Source organism: Ostrea edulis, chromosome 6 (genome assembly GCF_947568905.1).
Source record: "Ostrea edulis chromosome 6, xbOstEdul1.1, whole genome shotgun sequence".
NCBI lineage: Eukaryota > Metazoa > Mollusca > Bivalvia > Ostreida > Ostreidae > Ostrea > Ostrea edulis.
The window spans coordinates 89983387-90002162 of record NC_079169.1 but is presented as its reverse complement, the minus strand read 5'-3'; the positions used below and the strand labels follow the sequence as shown (position 1 = coordinate 90002162).

The window sequence follows — 18776 nt, the reverse complement described above, 5'->3', positions numbered from 1 at the left end:
CCAGGATTATCCGTTCGTTGGCATACACTGCATCCTCAAAGAAATTACAGGCAAACATAGTAAATTAAACGGAAATACCAGGAAAACGTAATGATTTGAATACTACACCCTCCAGGAAATACCGGGAAAACTTAATAAGTACTGCATCTCCAGGAAATACCAGGTAAACGTAATGAATTGAATACTACATCCACCAGGAAATACCGGGAAAACTTAATAAATTAAATACTGCATCTCCAGGAAATGCCAGGTAAACGTAATGAATTGAATACTGCATCCACCAGGAAATATCAAGCAAACATAATTGAATAAACTGCATCCTGTAGGAAATACCCAGAAAACCTAACGAATTTACTAGGAAAACGTAATGAATCAAAATGCAATCTGAAGGAAATACTTGGCAAACTTTCATTTTGGCAAGTGATTTAGAAGCTCAAAACGTCATAATGGCCAAAAATAACTTTTAAATATTGCCCCCTCTCTTTCCCAAATTATAATTTATTTGCTTGCTGCCTATTTTCGTGTAAAATTGTTCTTGACATAATGCTATTTTGATTTTAATAGACTTATAGGTCTTTTTCTGTATGGGGAAAATTGCTTCACTGGTACAAACGAATGCAAGATTCTAAATATTCTTCACATTGACATGTCATGATTGGTATCTCAAAGAACATGAAAAGAAACATGTTTATAATTACATTTTTCTGTATGTACATGTATGGCTATTTTAAAAACGTGAAATGTCCCCATGAACACGTTTCAGCACTAGATCGATAGAATAAAATTCGTTTCTATACAGGTGACCAATCACATCATTCTCGGCTTCTTTCTTTCTTTGTTATCTATTTTTTTTTTTAATATATAGTTTCCTGCCTGAATAGATCGTATTTTCTTAAACATGTTTATTTTGAATGTAAATAGCTGAAACTTACGTACTTGTTTTTTAAGTTCTGCAAGTCACGTGGTTCCTTTAAATATGTCGCAATCAGAGACCGTCTTGTATGCTCATTTACAATGACTAAAGACTGTACTGTAACAATCATTGCAGTGTAATTCTAGTTATATTTAGAGGTTTCTTTAGTATCTGGTTTCCATTGCATGTTGTATGCAAAGGTCCACGTGTTCAGTAACAGATGTTGTTCAAATGCATCTCTTCAAAAATCGATAGTTGACATATACATTTTGTGACTGTGGGTTATCAGGGACAATTTTCAAATTACTCCCCGTATATCGTCGTGTGTTTTGAAGTATAGAAATAACTTGAAATATATGCATTTAGAACAAAAACTAAACATTGATCTAACACTGATCTTCCTTGTTCCGTTCGGTTAGTTTTTTAAAAATTAATTTCCTGATTAAAAATGTCATCCCCTTGTGACAGGGAAATGGATTTTTGTTTGGTCTTTGGAAGGAAGCAGGATATTTCAAGATGTGCTTAGACCGTTTTTGGAACGAGATAATCAATGCAGAATACGTGATCCGAATTAATATAATGAAAGGTGAAGATAACGAACAGTGATCAATCTCATAACTCTTATAAGAAATACAACAGAGATAGTTAGGCAAACACGGACCCCTGGACACACCAGGGGTGGGATAAGGTGTATAGGAGGAGTAAGCATCCCCTGTCGACCAGTCACACCCACCGTGAGCCCTGTATCCTACTATATATACTACTATACCCTCTATCATACTTCTTAATCTTATATAAATTTGTCTCTTAATCTTATATAAATTTGTCTAATAATCTTATATAAATTTGTCTCTTAATCTTATATAAATTTGTCTAATAATCTTATATAAATTTGTCTCTTAATCTTATATAAATTTGTCTCTATATCTAATTGTTAAATATTAAAAGTTCAAGTAAAATTAACCTTTTTACTGCTAAAAATCCAAGATAACTATTGACCTATGAAGTCGACCATGCTCGGCACATTGCATAAAAACATTCAGTAAGGAGAAACCTTGTGATTTTATCTCGTTAGTTGAATCGAACAATATCACAACCATGTTCTTATCAAGTTTCCGCCATTGATGACCTTGAATGTACGACATGATTCAAACTACAGTAAAGTGTTCATTGATTACAGGGGTGCATCTGGAGTAAAATAAACTGCACTTTACAAAAAACCAGTACGTTGCGTAAAATTATCCAGTGGGGAGAAATGGGATGGGTAATGGTTTTGAGATGCTACTTCCCGGAATTGAAGTGCCTGCATGCCCGATTTTCCCTGTCATTGTCAGCTTGTTGATGAACTATACTTGTTTCGCTGATATTAAAGGAACTACATGTATCTATATTACACGGTGACGGCTACCAGTGGTAGTTTGTCTGTTTAAGTTTCTCTCTCAGCAAATGTTGGCTACAAATGAAAAAATATATATTCCTCTAAATCCAATAGAAAAACGCCCTGAAATCGGATGCGCTTCCACCTCCGACACGGAGCCTACTTTTCGGCCACGCCCTTTTTCAGATTTCCATCTGCTTTAAAGCTTTAATAGACGTTGACTACAATACTGGAGTCAGAGTGGCGCAAGCTGAGATAGTTTATTCCACCACCCGTTTCATGTTCCTGTGTTTTAAATCGTGAATTGGCAAAATGGTAACCTGAATGCCATTCCCTATTATCGCAGCACGTCGTTGACTAAACGTATAGACATCCCCGACATTGCGATTAACAATAGTTCGCATGTTGCCTTTCCCCCATTCCTTCTCCTTCCGGAAGATCAGATGATATCAGATAAATGCATAACAAACATTAATTCTCATTATTTCATACATTGGGTAAAGAGGGATTTAAATGTACATGTATTTAGATTAATGACCATGCCGTATTCTAGGAGGGAATTATACAGATACAGTGTACTGACAAAAAAAAGTATCGAAAGCGTTAGTAGAAGACTATATCAGATCTATTTTTAGACCACAATCTACTTGTTTGTTTATCTAACATCCCATCTAATATTTTTAATGACCGACTGATATGCACGCCATTTCGCGCTGACAGATGGGCAGGTACGACCATGTATGGTGTTAATTACAAAGAATACACTAAAACATCACACTTAATCTAGTATTTTATTTTCAAACAATGTTCTCGGGAACTGTAAAAAATGAATTACAATCCCAAGGCGTTACCATGCTTGGACTTAGGATGAATATCATTTTAAGAATATGAGGGTGTTCACAAGTTTCTACTTCAAACAAAAGATTATTCCGTTTGTTGCTATTTAAGACACGGAAGAAAAACTGCGCACTCGCTAAGGCAGATGAAGATCATTCGTGTAATTTTTAAGTAAAGTGCATAACGCAAAAATGACAATTTACTGTATGGGGAAAATCTAAGGGGGGAAATAAGCGCCTTTACTTCCTCGTCCATTTAACATGGACCTGTGACTGAAAGCAACAGTGTTATGGCGTGTGTTTTAGATATGAGGATGGTTAAATTGATGATATTCTTTGCACAGCTAAGTCTTACACTCGTTTCTTCTATAGGTTTGTTAATAATAATTTACAGCACGCCTAAGGATTTCAAATCTAAAAAAATATATAACGTTTAATGTTATACAATGACCATTGTCAATTTATCTTTAACAGAAAACACTACTAATTGTTCGGAAAACTGCACTACAACATCAGAAGAGAGTTCACTTAATCCATCTGGAACAACTTACTCCACGGAGGCGACTAACGTGCCTGTCTCCGCTTACACTACATCAGATACAGACAGTAAGTATAGTGGAGCTTCGGTAATCCGGACGCCATTTATCCGGACGCTTTACCTTCCGGACGATTTTTTTTAAGGGAACGGAATTTTTCTACATTATTTTGCATCATTAATCCGGAAATTCGAGTTCCGGATCCGGACGGTCACTTATTACTACAAAACGTTACACTGCGTTGAAAATTGTATCGTTAATCCGGACGGTAATTTGTTTAGAACAGATCTGGGTCGGACAATTTTAGCAAGGCGCAAATTATAAAGAAAACAAGCCAAACTGTCTAATTGAAGCGATTACCTGTACCCTGTCAACACCTCCCTATAATTAGGTGGTGTGTGATGATATGTCAATTAGACAGCACGTGCCGATCGAGACATTGTATTGCCAATTTTCGCACATAAGATTTTTATTGTGTGTAGTGTTGAATTTTGTAAATAAATCTGTAGCATATTATTTTATAGTCTTGATCAATAGCCAAATAGTATTAATAAATTAAACATCATGCCGTAATGATAATTTTTTTAACTGCTACACATATCAGTTGTATTGATTCGTAAATTGATTATCGGCTTATGCAAATCTAAAATGTGTAGACTATACTTCTAGATTCTGGATTTTATGCTGTTGATTGGCGTGAAATATACATGTATGTTCATGCACATGTATACGTAGTAAGTTTTTAACAATTAGAATGTCACGCATGTAAAATGTACCTGTATACGATTGATTCTTGTTACGATGTTGTAGAGCTTTATTGCTCTCGAATTTTTAAACTCTGGGTAGAAGTGAGAAAATTACCATTTTAAGGAAAATGACAATTAAATTTTGTATGTACCCGTAATGTTAGTTTCACTCGAGTTTTGTTGCGTTATTATCGCATCATGAAAATATTAGGTGCGCGTTGCTAGATCAAAGCAGTAGTAGGCCTTGGTAATACGAGCTTAAATGATTTTGTTCTCTCGATATTGGCTTGGATAATTATAGAGTAAGAAATATAAACTCTGGCAGATTGAATTTTGGTTAAAGAATGTTGTTAACTGACATAATAATCACGAAATTCTTATATCAACTTTGGACGTTGAAGATTGTTTTAACAGACCTCCGAACCCGTGAATCGTGACAAATGGAAATTACCGGTCTCGTTAAGAAGTAAAAGTGTGATGAAATGTTTGAAGTGTGAATGATTATGTTAGTTACTAATGTAATGATTTATTTACTTAATGATTTATTTACTTATAGTTACATAAAGTGCTTCATTATTTGTTTTAGTGCATACGGAACACAGTTTTGTATATTTATTTGTAGGGCTCATATGCACAATATAAGCACGGGCAAATACACTGAACACGTACATTAAATTTTAGTGCTTAGAAATACGTGTAAATGTTAACATTATCATAATTTATTTACTAATGCAAATGGTTAAATCCAATGATACAATGTGTTTAATTCACTATTCATCAATAAAGTAGGCAAATATACAGTTCCTAAAAATCCAGAAAGCGCTAGTGATTTAAATATATTTTGAAACTGCATATTTTCCTGCCTTTTTATTGAATTATTTTTACTGTGTGATATCAACTCTTTCTATTTGGATTATATATACATATGGTGGTAGTATAATAAAATACCACAAAGTCAATTGAGTATACTCATATCTGAAGATGTATTCCTTAAGAATCGAAGAAAATAGTCGAGTATTATATATATATATATATATATATATATATATATATATATATATATATATAAGCACTAAAATGACCAACGACACGAACAACCAGATTGTCAAATTTTCTGGACGACCTGTCCCTTCTTCAGGACAAAATGCAAGTGAAGTATTGCAGCGTTAAACATAGAGATACTACCAGCATTATGTATCTTTATCTATATCACCATTGTATCGTAAAACGGTACATGTATATATAAAAAAACAAAACAATGTATACATCAAACTCTATTAAAAAGACAGTTATTCATTTACAAAATATTACGCGCCTGATCCGCACCCGTAAAGAGGATCTCAGAAAATTATATACCGTTATATTGATTGCGTATTAACCTATATCATAACACGATGACGATGATAATTTTGTCATTATATTTATTTAGAAATTGTTTTTCGTATACACATGTAACTATGCTGTAGTTTGAATCATAATGGAATGTTTTTGAGTTTTACTTCGTGTTGTCAATTTTGTCGCCTGATTTATCCGATACAAAAGGTTAGTCATCCGTCAGAACATGAATATAAAGTTACTGACCGTTTGGATTTGATCATTTTACCTATTTCCCGAAAATAACTGTACACTTATGATAACCACCATAGTAAATTGTTTTAGTACCACGCAAGTTTAGCCGGGCGATAAGTACTTGTAAGTCTGTTCACGCTGTTGTGCAGTGATTGTTATGCTTTACGCTATGTTTACTGGAATATCACTAGTTAAAACATACATGTAGATAACGTGTCATCATCGATTTTTAATTTTTGAATAAAAATATCCATGAGGTGACAGATGCCCTCTTTTCTTTTTCTTTTCGATATTGCAACATCCGTGAGGAGTAAATAAGTTAAATGTTAAATAAACAGTAAAGATAATTTTGTTCAAAAATTTTGAAAGAATTAAAATGAGTCCTAAAGTCCTAATGACTTATACAAGTTTTCTATATAAAAAATAATAATAATAAAATTATGCATTTATTGCTTTTAACACAAATTTAATCTTCAAATTATGTCCCCTGAATATTTGTACCCTGGACAAAAATTCAATCTGCTATACAATTTGGCTCTTAGTGTAACTTTTGAGAAACATGCAGTCATTTCAAAGTTGAAATATATCATTCATATATCTATACTAGAAAGGAATAAGATGCTTTGGGGTGAGAGGGGAAAAAATTGACCAAAATGATCGATGCTATTAAAATTCTGATGTATGTAATCGAAAACTGAATTCAACACACGACAGTGTCATTATTACCAATTCGATATTTCCCTGCTATGCTGGTAAATCGCTGGTAAATCGCTTGTTATGTAGATTATGTAGTTATCTGGTCCACGATTTACCTTACCGTTATTCGTTCCTTTAAGATGCAACGGACGACAACTCTACATTTCATACCACAGACAATGGCTCTTCAACACTCACGTCCCACACCACCACCAAGTCACCCAGTGCCAACTCAAGCATCACCACCACGCCACCCAGTACCAACTCAAGCAAGGTCAACAACCCCGACTTGTGTGCAGGTGAGTGAAGACACTATCACAATAGAAGAATGGATTGAATTGAACAGGTTTTATTTTATTGTCAAGATATTAAAAACAAAAGGATTGGGCACAAAACTTAGAACGCCTTTCTCCTAATCGACAAAATACAGAAATGTGTAATCTATATATATATATAGCATGCATGTATACGAATAATAATATCACAGTTAATTTCTTACATGAAGAAGTTGATACATAAATATATATTAATATTTATGTATACAAATTCAATTCTCAAAGTACATGTATTGAATTACTATAGTGCTCAAAAGTCAAAGGGAATTAAAACTACCAGATCTCTTTAAAAATACGTTGCATAATAGAAAATAAATTTTCATAGTAGATAAATAAATAAAGGTTTTTCTTGGGGTTTGTGTGTGTGTGTGGTGTTTTTTTTTGTTTTTTTGGGGTTTTTTTTGTAATGGCCATATGTAAACAAAGTAAAATCTATTGAAGTATAAACAATGTATATATCAGGGACTATATACATTTATTATAGTAGCGGATCTAGAAAGGGATAATAGAAAGCCATTTTCTTTCATCTTGGGGTCTTCACCCCCCCCCCTCTCTCTAATCCTTTCTTGGTCGGAAAATGCAGTACAAACTTTAGTCGAACCCCCCTGAAAATGCTTTGGATCCGCCATTGTACTTTATGGGCTTTAGTTGGTCACCAGAAAGGACTTTCTTGTTTTATAAGAAGGTTTCCCTTTGTCGTAATTAGGAGTGTGTGTTTATCTTTCTGGTGTATGATATATTAATTAGAAAATGCAGATATATGTAATACTGCGATAGGACGCCATGAACACTTTCCAGATTTTTAAATAAAAGATTCACCTTTAAAACCATTTTCTTTTGGCATGTACATGTAGTTTCACCTTAGTCCATAAACGCTGGCTGAATGACCTCCTCCATCAATGGGATTTCTTTTACACACAAAAAGTTGGGCTTTCATTCATAAACGTTTCTTTATCATACACGTGCACGACATACACATTTGTAACTTTATTTAGTTAAAAACATACCTCATTTACAATTACTCATGACTGTATTAAAGAAAATGACTCATTTCTTTAGTCAAAATCAAACCTCATTGACAAATACTGAATTAACACATGATTTTAGTCAAAACTATACCTCATTGATAATTGTGACATTAACACATGAATTTAGTCATAACTATACCTCATTAATAATTACGAAATTAACGCATGATTTTAGTCAAAAATATACCTCATTGATAATTACGAAATGAACACATGAATTTAGTCAAAACTATACCTGATTGATAATTACGAAATTTACACATGATTTTAGAAAAAACTTCATTGATAATTACTAAATTAACGTATGAGTTTAATTAATATTCATACCTTATTGGAAATCACTGAATTAAGATATGGCTTTAGTCCAAACAAAAATCAACTCAAGGCTTTTGTTAAAGAAATACATTATTTTTAGTCAATAAGCGGACCTCAGTGACAATATTACTGTATGTCCCCTCTTTGGTAACTTAAGACAATAAGCGGACCTCATTGATGATATTACTGTATGACCTCTCTTTCGTGACTTTAGTCAATAAGCGGACCTCATTAACAATATTACTGCATGACCCCTCTTTCGTAACTTTAGTCAATAAGCGGACCTCATTGACAATATTACTGTATGCCCCCTCTTTCGTAACTGTAGTCAATAAGCGGACCTCATTGACAATATTACTGTATGCCCCCTCTTTCTTGACAATATTACTGTATGCCCCCTCTTTCGTAACTGTAGTCAATAAGCGGACCTCATTGACAATATTACTGTATGCCCCCTCTTTCGTAACTGTAGTCAATAAGCGGACCTCAGTGACAATATTACTGTATGCCCCCTCTTTCGTAACTGTAGTCAATAAGCGGACCTCATTGACAATATTACTGTATGCCCCCTCTTTCGTAACTGTAGTCAATAAGCGGACCTCATTGACAATATTTCTGTATGCCCCCTCTTTCGTAACTGTAGTCAATAAGCGGACCTCATTGACAATATTACTGTATGCCCCCTCTTTCGTAAATGTAGTCAATAAGCGGACCTCAGTGACAATATTACTGTATGCCCCCTCTTTCGTAACTTTAGTCAATAAGCGGACCTCATTGACAATATTACTGTATGCCTCCTCTTTCGTGACTTTATTCAACAAATTAATACACCTCATTGATATGCATAACAACGGACTTTCCCTAACAATTTACGTAAACTGAATACTTTTCAGTAACGTGATACATGTTGTGGTGGTGGTATTTTTACATAAACTGAATATTTTTCAGTAAATTTGATAGTGGTGGCGGTGGCTGGAGGTGTTGTGATTCTGTGTTTCATTTGGAGTATTTTTGTTTACTGCCGCTACAAACGAAAACTGTAAGCAATACTGAATAAGATTTAATGATTTACAAACAAGATCTTTTATCTCGATAGGACAATTCAACGATTCTGCATATCATTAAGCTTATAGTATTAATAATAATTTAAGGCACATCTTTGTAGAAATCGTTTACCGTTTGAAAAGAAGATGTCAGCAAAAGATAGTGTTCGGCTAAATGAAATGAATGGAAGGAAGGTCTCTGCTGCACATGATGCACCTAAAATAGATGGGATAGACCGGAAGTTTAGTTATGATATGCACAGTGGGGGAAACGAACATGAAGACCAATTGAGTGATACGTATGACGTCACTGAACCGGATTACGAAGATGCTGATGCTAAATTGAATGTAAAGGTCTCTAAGAAACCAAGTGAAATGAACGACGATGATGAAGATGAAGAAGACAGCCAATATGATGTTCTAAATATTGAAGACGAGAACACTAAAACGAAGCGCAGTAGCAACTACGAGCGTGCGGAGTTTAAGACTTCAAATGAAGGTGTAGACACCTATGATACCACTGAAACGTGCAACAGAATCGTCTGCGATGAGGAACATGATCGTCAGCAAAAGGATCAGATCAATGGAACGGAACACCAATCCAAAGTAACAAGTGATTGTACTGCGAGTGAGCCATCTAATGGTAGTCAAATCAAAACTTCCGAATCCAACAAGCAGGTGGTCGACTCTTCAGAAAACCAGATACCTGTGTCAGACGGCCAGACAGGGGATACAATTATACCCCAAACAACAGCATCAACAACCCTGAATAATAACGAATCCCGTGAACCGCCACATTCCGGTGAAAAGGCAGTGAAAACAGAGCTGGTTGGTGGAGACAAAGCTACACGTAATGACTACGAGTTCGTTAAACACGTTGAGACGGCAAACCCTGAGAATAAAACTTCAGAGGACATTGTGAAAAACGAGACATCTACCGAAAATAAACAGGGAGATATCAAAGTCTAACAAGATAATCATATTCTGTAGTGTTTGGAAACATTGGTATACATGTACCAGAGTACAGTTAGAAGCACAACATGTCCCTGTTATGGAGTAGCTGCATCAGTACATGTTTGGGTACACTATATATGTACAGGTATTTGTACAAGCTATAATCAGCATGTACGAATGTTTTTTTGTTTTTTTTTTGTAAATTCTATAGATCTTATGACACAAAAATCATACGTAACGTAATAATCTGACAAAAATGGACCATCGTCGCTAGCCACGGTTACTGAGTCCGGTAGTACATACACTATCTCAAACTGTGGCTGCATGATCAGCGAAATCCTCAATTTTCATAAATATTTATGAAATGACGCAATAATTTGTTTTGACCAATCACAGTCACAATAACAGATTTCCCATATTTTAATGGCTGCGCCCACAATTAAAACGTGCAGTATTTGTTTACAAGTACATGTATTAACTGGCAAAAAGGCTACAGACCCCTGTTTACAGACGCAAGTAAAGTAAAGCATCCATTAAATGAAATTCGCATTAACAGCCGTGGTTACGTTTGTAAATTCTGTGTTGATAAACGTAATCGTATTTTCAAACTTGATGAGGAAATTCGGGGTAAAGTGGATGTGTTGAAATCTGAAAGACTAGAGTTGATCGGGCATTTATCTAAAAAGCGTGGCGTGGTTACGCATATTATATGGTAAATCTATTACACCGGTGAAGTCAACAAAGAACAGTCCATTAGTTACAACGGCTAAAAAGTGTCTAATTCTTAATTGGCAATCCTCGGGTTATTCTTCTACGAGCACGCAATGACCTCCGAGTGATTATTCTTGCCATCAATCAAAATCATGGACGCTCACCGATTGGTTAACTAATAAACATAAATATTCATGAAGTCGAGGATTTTGTTTAATCATATAGCCACGACATTTGACGTAGTGTAAACGGAGACAATAGGCGTGGCTTGCGACGATCAAAATGGACTTGTATAGAAAATCTTAAGGTAGGTTTAATTTATATGATGATTTAATTCATTCATTTGATCAATGTGTAATAAATGAAAACCTAGACAAAATGATAACTGATATGTTTGTATAAAGAATAAAGAATTGTAGTGGCTTTCAGTTCTGTTATCACCAAACCACAGAGGCTAAGCCCGTTTTGGGCCCGAACTCTGTGATACCATAAATATAGAAAGGGGTCTAACTCTGACACAGATAAAAAAAACTAACCACTCGCTTCAAATGCCTAAAATATCTTAAACTAGGTAAGCTATGCGTAATTTGTCGTTTTCCTTGCATAGATTAATGTTTTAACTACTTGTATGCCAAATTTCAAGTCACTGGTTCTTAAAATAACAAAGATATACGTCATCGTTCTCTCGATTTCACTTGTTTATTTTTACTAGGACATTTACCGGTCCAGGTCACGGAGTCGTTTCTCGCCTATGACAGCAGCGAAATTCAGACTAGTATGGAAGATTTCGGACCTGTCAATTAAAATTTCACATCAATTATACGCTACTTACTTCCTCATATTTTAATAATGTTCTTCGTGTAGACGTTACACGACTTATTTTTCCTCAGCCGCATCAACTGTTGACAAGAGCTGCCGTTTTAATGAACGCACTAAATACCCGATAGACTTAAAATCTCAAATACCTTAAAACTGATCAAAACATTATTCTTATGATATTGCACTTGGAGAAGGAAATTGAACATTATTTCTTGGCTTTTTCAATTTTTTGTTTTTGTTTATTCTATTTCCTTTAGATTATTATTACCCATTTTGCCCTTCTTTAAAGTTTTAGACATTTCGGGTATTTAGTGCATTCATTTAAATGGCAGATCTTGTCAACAGTTGATGCGGCTGAGGAAAAATAAGTCGTGTAACGTCTACACGAAGAACATTATTAAAATATGAGGAAGTAAGTAGCGTATAATTGATGTGAAATTTTAATTGACAGGTCCGAAATCTTCCATACTAGTCTGAATTTCGCTGCTGTCATAGGCGAGAAACGACTCCGTGACCTGGACCGGTAAATGTCCTAGTAAAAATAAACAAGTGAAATCGAGAGAACGATGACGTATATCTTTGTTATTTTAAGAACCAGTGACTTGAAATTTGGCATACAAGTAGTTAAAACATTAATCTGTGCAAGGAAAACGACAAATTACGCATAGCTTACCTAGTTTAAGATATTTTAGGCATTTGAAGCGAGTGGTTAGTTTTTTTTATCTGTGTCAGAGTTAGACCCCTTTCTATATTTATGGTATCACAGTTCGGGCCCAAAACGGGCTTAGCCCCTGTGCACCAAACATGTGATGTGTCGCAGCGAATAGGAATGGTCTGATCAGAGCACCAGACCTTGGCCTGATCAGAACAGCAGAGCTGTGACCTTGGCCTGATCAGAGCAGCAGAACTGTGACCATGGCCCGATCAGAACAGCAATTTTGTGACCTTGGCCTGATCAGAACACAAGAGATGTGACCTTGGCCTGATTATGACATTAGACATGTAACATGTTGAACACCAGAGCTGTGACCTTGACCTGATTATGACATTAGACATGTAACATGTTGAACACCAGAGCTGTTACCTTGACCAATCTACTAGGGGATGTAACGTGTTGTGCTAATAAACCTTCTGTTGTGATGATCAACCTTCTGTTGTGATGATCAACCTTTTGTTAGTTTTCTACCTACTCGTATCTATTCTTTTTCTATTTTATGTTTCAGTCACTTGTCAAGAGAAGAAGATTTGTTTAGTTCATATGAAAGCATCTTTACAGATTGTAGCCTTCGGAAGCAGTTTGATCTAAATTTCGATGTTCGAATAGATAGAAAAAATCTTAATAATTTTGTCAAGAGCGTTACCAGGCTACAATTTATCAAGTGAATGAAAGGTGAAGAAAAAGAACAGTGATCAATCTCATAACTCCTATAAGCAATACAAAATATAGATTTGGGCAAACACGGACCCTTCGATATACCATATGTGGGATCAGGTACATAGGAGGAGTAAGCATCCTCTGTCGACCGGTCACACCCACCGTGAGCCCTATATCTTGATCAGGTGAACGGAGTAATCCGTAGTTAAAAAGTCAGTGTGCTAAGAACGACCTAACAATAGGTATGAAACACTTTAGACAACATCTGACCTAATTATGAGTTGTATTGGCAACTAGATCATTATAACGACCATATAATTTGCGAAATGCTGACTTTATACGAGACTGTTGTAACCCCTGTAACATCAACTTGTTTGTCAGTAGCCAACCTCAATGTAAGACCATTACCATTACGGGCGCCACCATGATTTGATAACATAATAACTACACACGCAATATCTTAACAAACCATTGCTATTGAATATTCCCAAAGATTCCAGCAAGTAATCATTTGTGCATGTTCTTAGTCCAGTCTGCAACCCGGGATAATTCAATCTGAACAAAAACTACCTATATTCTACCTATAGATGACTGGGTATAACACACGCAACATTCAATTTTCGGCAATATTTTGTACATATCGTTTAATTGTTTACATCTACCACATGTAGAAGATACACATCTATTGTATTGAAGAACAGCGAATATAGACCTGTATAAAAAAAACTGTCAAGACTGAGCAGGTGGTAACCAATGAAATGTCTACTACAGTAACAAATATCCCCATTTAGCATTTGTTGCTGCTCGAATTCTGCATGCATAGAGTTCATTACATGGTTTATTTGTGCTACAGGGATGGCCTACCACTCTTCCAGAAATGTCTGACTTGTCTAGACCGTGCATGATTCCGGCACGTTCTAAAGAGTCGATCTAAAATGTCCCACTCGGGCTCTATTTGCGAAAGACTGCGACTGTATTTGGACCAAGGAAACATGTGGGCATTGTTTTGGTAAAGATAGCCCATTGCACGTTGCGCCACATGAGAGTCGGGTTTTGGCAAAAGATGGCAAGTTCTTCAAATTTTTTTTAACTTCTTGTTGCATATACAATGATATCAACTTAAACAAATTCCACTGTTTTCTCTCTCTAGACTATGCAGATCAGCCATCATTGTGCTTAGTCCGAAATTCGTTTTCAAAAGAGACATTTCATTGGACAGTTTATTTTTAGCATTTTACTCATTACAAATCTTGTGTCCAAAATTTTAATAGCTACATTCGTCAAGGGTTATGTGGAGGGTACTTAATCACAAAATCTTGACTTGTGAGGTTGATGATGATCCAGCGGGTATTGCGTCCACTGCAAATCCCGCCCATAATGCTACTGTTGTGTAATACATTGTACTTAGTGACACTTGTGACTTCTAGACGTTCTATTTTTAGAGCAATGTTTGTCAGAGTTCAATATAGAGATGATGTAATACCCATTTCCCTGTGTCGTAAAAAGAAAGATTCTGGAAGTTTCGTTTCAGTATAAATAGACTGTAAGTTTTCTGGCAATAAGTACTTTACATAATTACATTTAGACTATATCTGGGGATTAGTTTTGACTTAACGGTCGAGTTGTGACAGCATGAAGTCTAGAGTAGGAATTCACCTCGGCAGTAAACAAACATTAGACAACTTTGATTAGACCTACTATACAGTAACTTTTTTATTGATACATGTATATTTTTCTGCAAATCAGTGTAAATAAATTGTGGGGGACATTCCCACCGTCAACACAGCGCGGCTTGATACCATTGAAGCGGAGACGCCACAGCAAACCATCTCTGCCTGTTCTTGGATTTATACCCAACGTGTCCCAAATGCATTTCTGGTGCAATTCTAAACCGGTTACACAAGTGCTGCAACCTAATGAATCGATTCTTACAAGGCGTCGTAACCTTTGGTAAGCAGTTGTACTAGTCAGCGTTTGTAGAGACGAAGTCGTGTGCTTTTGTGGACGTTCAGTGCTCTTGCCACAGCATTGTGAGTGTGTTCAGCCAACAGTAGTATTGCACTGTCATGTAACGCGCATCGATAGGTAGCCTAGACGTCCTTTTCGCGATATGAGAAATGAATTTCAATAGCTGGCTATTTTTCCCAGACGTCTTTTAAAGGATGCAAAACAGCTCTGAGACGCATATAATGCCGTGGTGTATATCTGTGGACGTGATAATCGGGGTATCACGTGATAATCAGGGTATGTATTGCGATCTTCCGAACACAGGAATACCTGGTATGATTAAATATAATCAAGAATTGCTTGGGAATGTGTATGACATCAAGCAATTCAAAATTGTTAATGTTTAAAGACTAATACTGAATATGATTGACGTTTGATTGGGGTTATGTCTCTTGCACGTCAGTCTATATTAAGGTTTTAAAAGAGTTTGTTCTATAAATCGATCCTATGTAAATTTTGAAAATAAATCGATCCTATGTAAAATTTGAATTTTCTCGTAAGGATCGGTCATACTTCCCAACTGGAATATAAACAACTTGATGCTTTTGCACTAATTTTGCAATTTGTATATGTAGTCATAGCTTAAACGAACTAAAATCTACACTACATGAGGGAACCCTTAAATTCACAATTTGCTTACGAAATTGCCTTGGTTTTTTTTTTTTTTATTATTATTATTCTTTTAGTTAAATCCATATTTAGATATTCATGAGTCACGTTTCTAAAAAAAATCAAAATTTCTTCAGGTGACCGTTGTGCCCATGCATGGGCCTCTTCTTTGTTTCTTCCTCTTAAGCTATTTTCATAAATCATAGTCTTCCTTCTTCAACGGAAAAGGTACTTTGTGTTGAGCTTTTAAAACCCGATGAGTGTTATAATGTTTAGAAATAAAACTTGAGATCAGTGAAAAAGCAAAGGAATACGGAGACACATATCCATACTATCTGGTTGTCTACGATGAAAATCAATCATATTATCACTAGATATATTAATTTTATGGATATCAATAATATTATCACTAGATATATTAATTTTGTGGAAATCAATCATATTATCACTAGATATATTAATTTTATGGAAAGTTATAGGAAAGTTGTGAAGAAGTTTGATTTTATAGTGGTTTTTCATTGAGTTTTGATATACAAGATATGATGATCCATTTTTAGGGCAGACTATAAGAAAAAGACTAGCTAAGATGGATGTGGAGGAAATCCATGGCAGACACGCGTTTAACTATCGAATTCGTTCCCTTAACTCACAGGGGCTAAGCCCGTTTTGAGCCCGAACTCTGTATTACCATAAAAATAGAAAGGGGTCTAACTCTGACTCAGATAAAAAATTACCCACTCGCTTCAAATGCCTAAAAAATCAGAAACTAGATGTGATATGCATAATTTGCCGGTCTCCTTGAATATATTAATGTTTGAACTACTTGCATGTGACATTTCAACTCACAAGTTCTTCAAATAACAGAGATATATGCCATAATTCTCTCGATTTCACGTGTTTGTTTTTATTAGGACATTTACCGGTCCAGGTCAACGGGTGGATTCTCGCCGATGACAGCAGCGAAATTTAGACTAATGTGGAAGATTTCGGACTCAAAACAGCTTAGTCCCTGTGTCTTAACTCGTGTGGGGGCCTCCGTGGCCAAGTGATTAGAACATCGCGCTCAAAAGCACACGGCCTTGCACCTCTGTCGGCGCGGGTTCGAATTCCACTCGCGCCGGTAAGTGAGAAAGTTTCCCAGTTTACTTTCGGAAGGTCGGTGGTCTCTTCCCAGGTACATTGTATCTGGGTTCTCTCTTCCACCAATAAAAACTGGGCGCCACCAGATAACTAAAATATTGTTGAGTGTGGCGGAAAACATCAATCAATCTTAACTCGTGTGTTCAAGCAGAGTTTTAAACATTTGACATGCTTTGTGAGCTACATTATAGAATCAGATCAAGTATATTATTAATAGAGTTATGCTTCCTTGATTATGAGAAGATCATAAGTGTTCATTTCCGCTCGGACCTGATCGGTTGCACGCTATCTTAATTCGCCCCCAATTAAATAAGTTCAACGAGATAATGAAATATTATCATGATAAACGATTTGATAAAATGTTATCATCGAGATAGTTCTGATTTGATATGTAAGGGATACAAGACTTCGATGGTCTATTATGTCAGATACGGGACTGGCACGAGCCGTGTAGCGGCGAGTGATCAGTCCCGTATCTGACACAATAGACCATCGGAGTCTTATATCTTACTTAAAACATTGTTCTATCTAAAAACAATTGCATTTGAACGCACAAAGAAAAAACCCACGTACAAATATAGATTGGTATAGACAAATATATTTACACCTTTCGTTTCTGATTTGTTTTTAATATTTAATATATTAGGAATTCGTAAACTTTAATGGCACACGAGGTCAAATCTTGTCTTTAATTCACAAAAAACTGTTAGCTCATCATTTCAATTGTCATAATACGGTACTCCTCAAAAAAGGGTTTTGTTCTTCATGGAAAGCGATTCGAATGCTTCTATTGTCTGAAGACTGTACTCAGCAAAACTGGTTTTCTTTTTTGGGTGAATGAGGGTACGTAAAGGGTGTTCGGAAAGAATCTTTTAGATAAAACAAAACATTGATTTCCCCCGTTCCTTTCTAGAAACCCTGATAATATGATACTGACACGTAGGCCTATAACTGGTATAAAAACAGAAGCCGCAGTCCTCCTTTAGCATTCAGTCCGGATGCCTTGAAGAAATGGATTCAGATGATTGAAAAGTACATGAGTTTGCGGTAAGATTATTCATTATTTCTACAGATTCTCCTAAATATATTAACAATCTTTTTCACAGTGTTTATTTTGTTTAATTTTTGTTGGATACAAATTTCTTTTCAATCATTTGTAGCCCCAGTAGTGGAAAATGCAATGCATTATAGCTCGGACCAAAAATCGCTCCTAAGGGGAATGTATGGTACGACGACGTCCCAGTCGGGGTACATCAACTGCAACAGATTGTGGCCAAAATGTGTAGAGAGGCAGGATTAGATGGGGTTTTTACAAATCACTCTCTTCGAGCTACTGCCGCCACACGCCCATATGCTGCGGGTGTTGACGAACAACTAAAAGCGGGGAAAAACTGGTCACAGGTCATCTGCGATTCGCAACTACAAACGCACCTCCGAGGAACAATTACACGAGTGTAAGGGATTTGATTCAGAAACCGTCCAGTGTCCCCACCGGAACCGAAGAAAGTGAAGCTCAATGAAAGTTTCCTTTGGATCGAGAAAAGAAATAAACATCACTGCCGGGGATGTAACAGTGAATTTGCGACTTCAATGTGCATATATTTAAATGAATAATTGTGACATGGATTTATAACTGTGGTGCCTAAACGATTTCATATACAGTAAAATCGGATTATACACGAAACACTCATTTCGTATAATTTACTGGAATATTTCACGCCTTGAATATTGTATTTGATAAATAATGAATATGTTTTCTCGCACAA

At 35.8% G+C, this 18776-nt stretch overlaps 1 protein-coding gene and 1 long non-coding RNA gene across 9 annotated transcripts in view; both read left to right on the top strand.

Moving 5' to 3' along the window:
- The window catches only part of LOC125683423 (uncharacterized), a 39302-nt gene extending 27819 nt beyond the window's left edge, over positions 1-11483 (top strand). For 4 of the 8 annotated variants that reach the window (XM_056142605.1, XM_056142606.1, XM_056142609.1 and 1 more), the window contains 3 exons: positions 3602-3733; positions 6815-6973; positions 9518-9771. In XM_056142605.1, the coding sequence (XP_055998580.1) occupies positions 3602-3733; positions 6815-6973; positions 9518-9535 (309 nt within the window). In that variant the 3' untranslated portion in view covers positions 9536-9771. Of the gene's footprint in view, positions 1-4; positions 164-3224; positions 3500-3601; positions 3734-6814; positions 6974-9300; positions 9392-9517 lie in introns of those variants that run through there. The other 4 variants (XM_056142611.1, XM_056142610.1, XM_048924557.2 and 1 more) reach the window with 3 other exon arrangements.
- Positions 11484-12681: 1198 nt separating this feature from the next.
- LOC125647723 (uncharacterized) lies at positions 12682-18776 on the top strand. Its single transcript, XR_007360080.2, has 3 exons — positions 12682-15498; positions 17924-18057; positions 18171-18776. It is a non-coding gene; the product is annotated as an uncharacterized LOC125647723 (long non-coding RNA).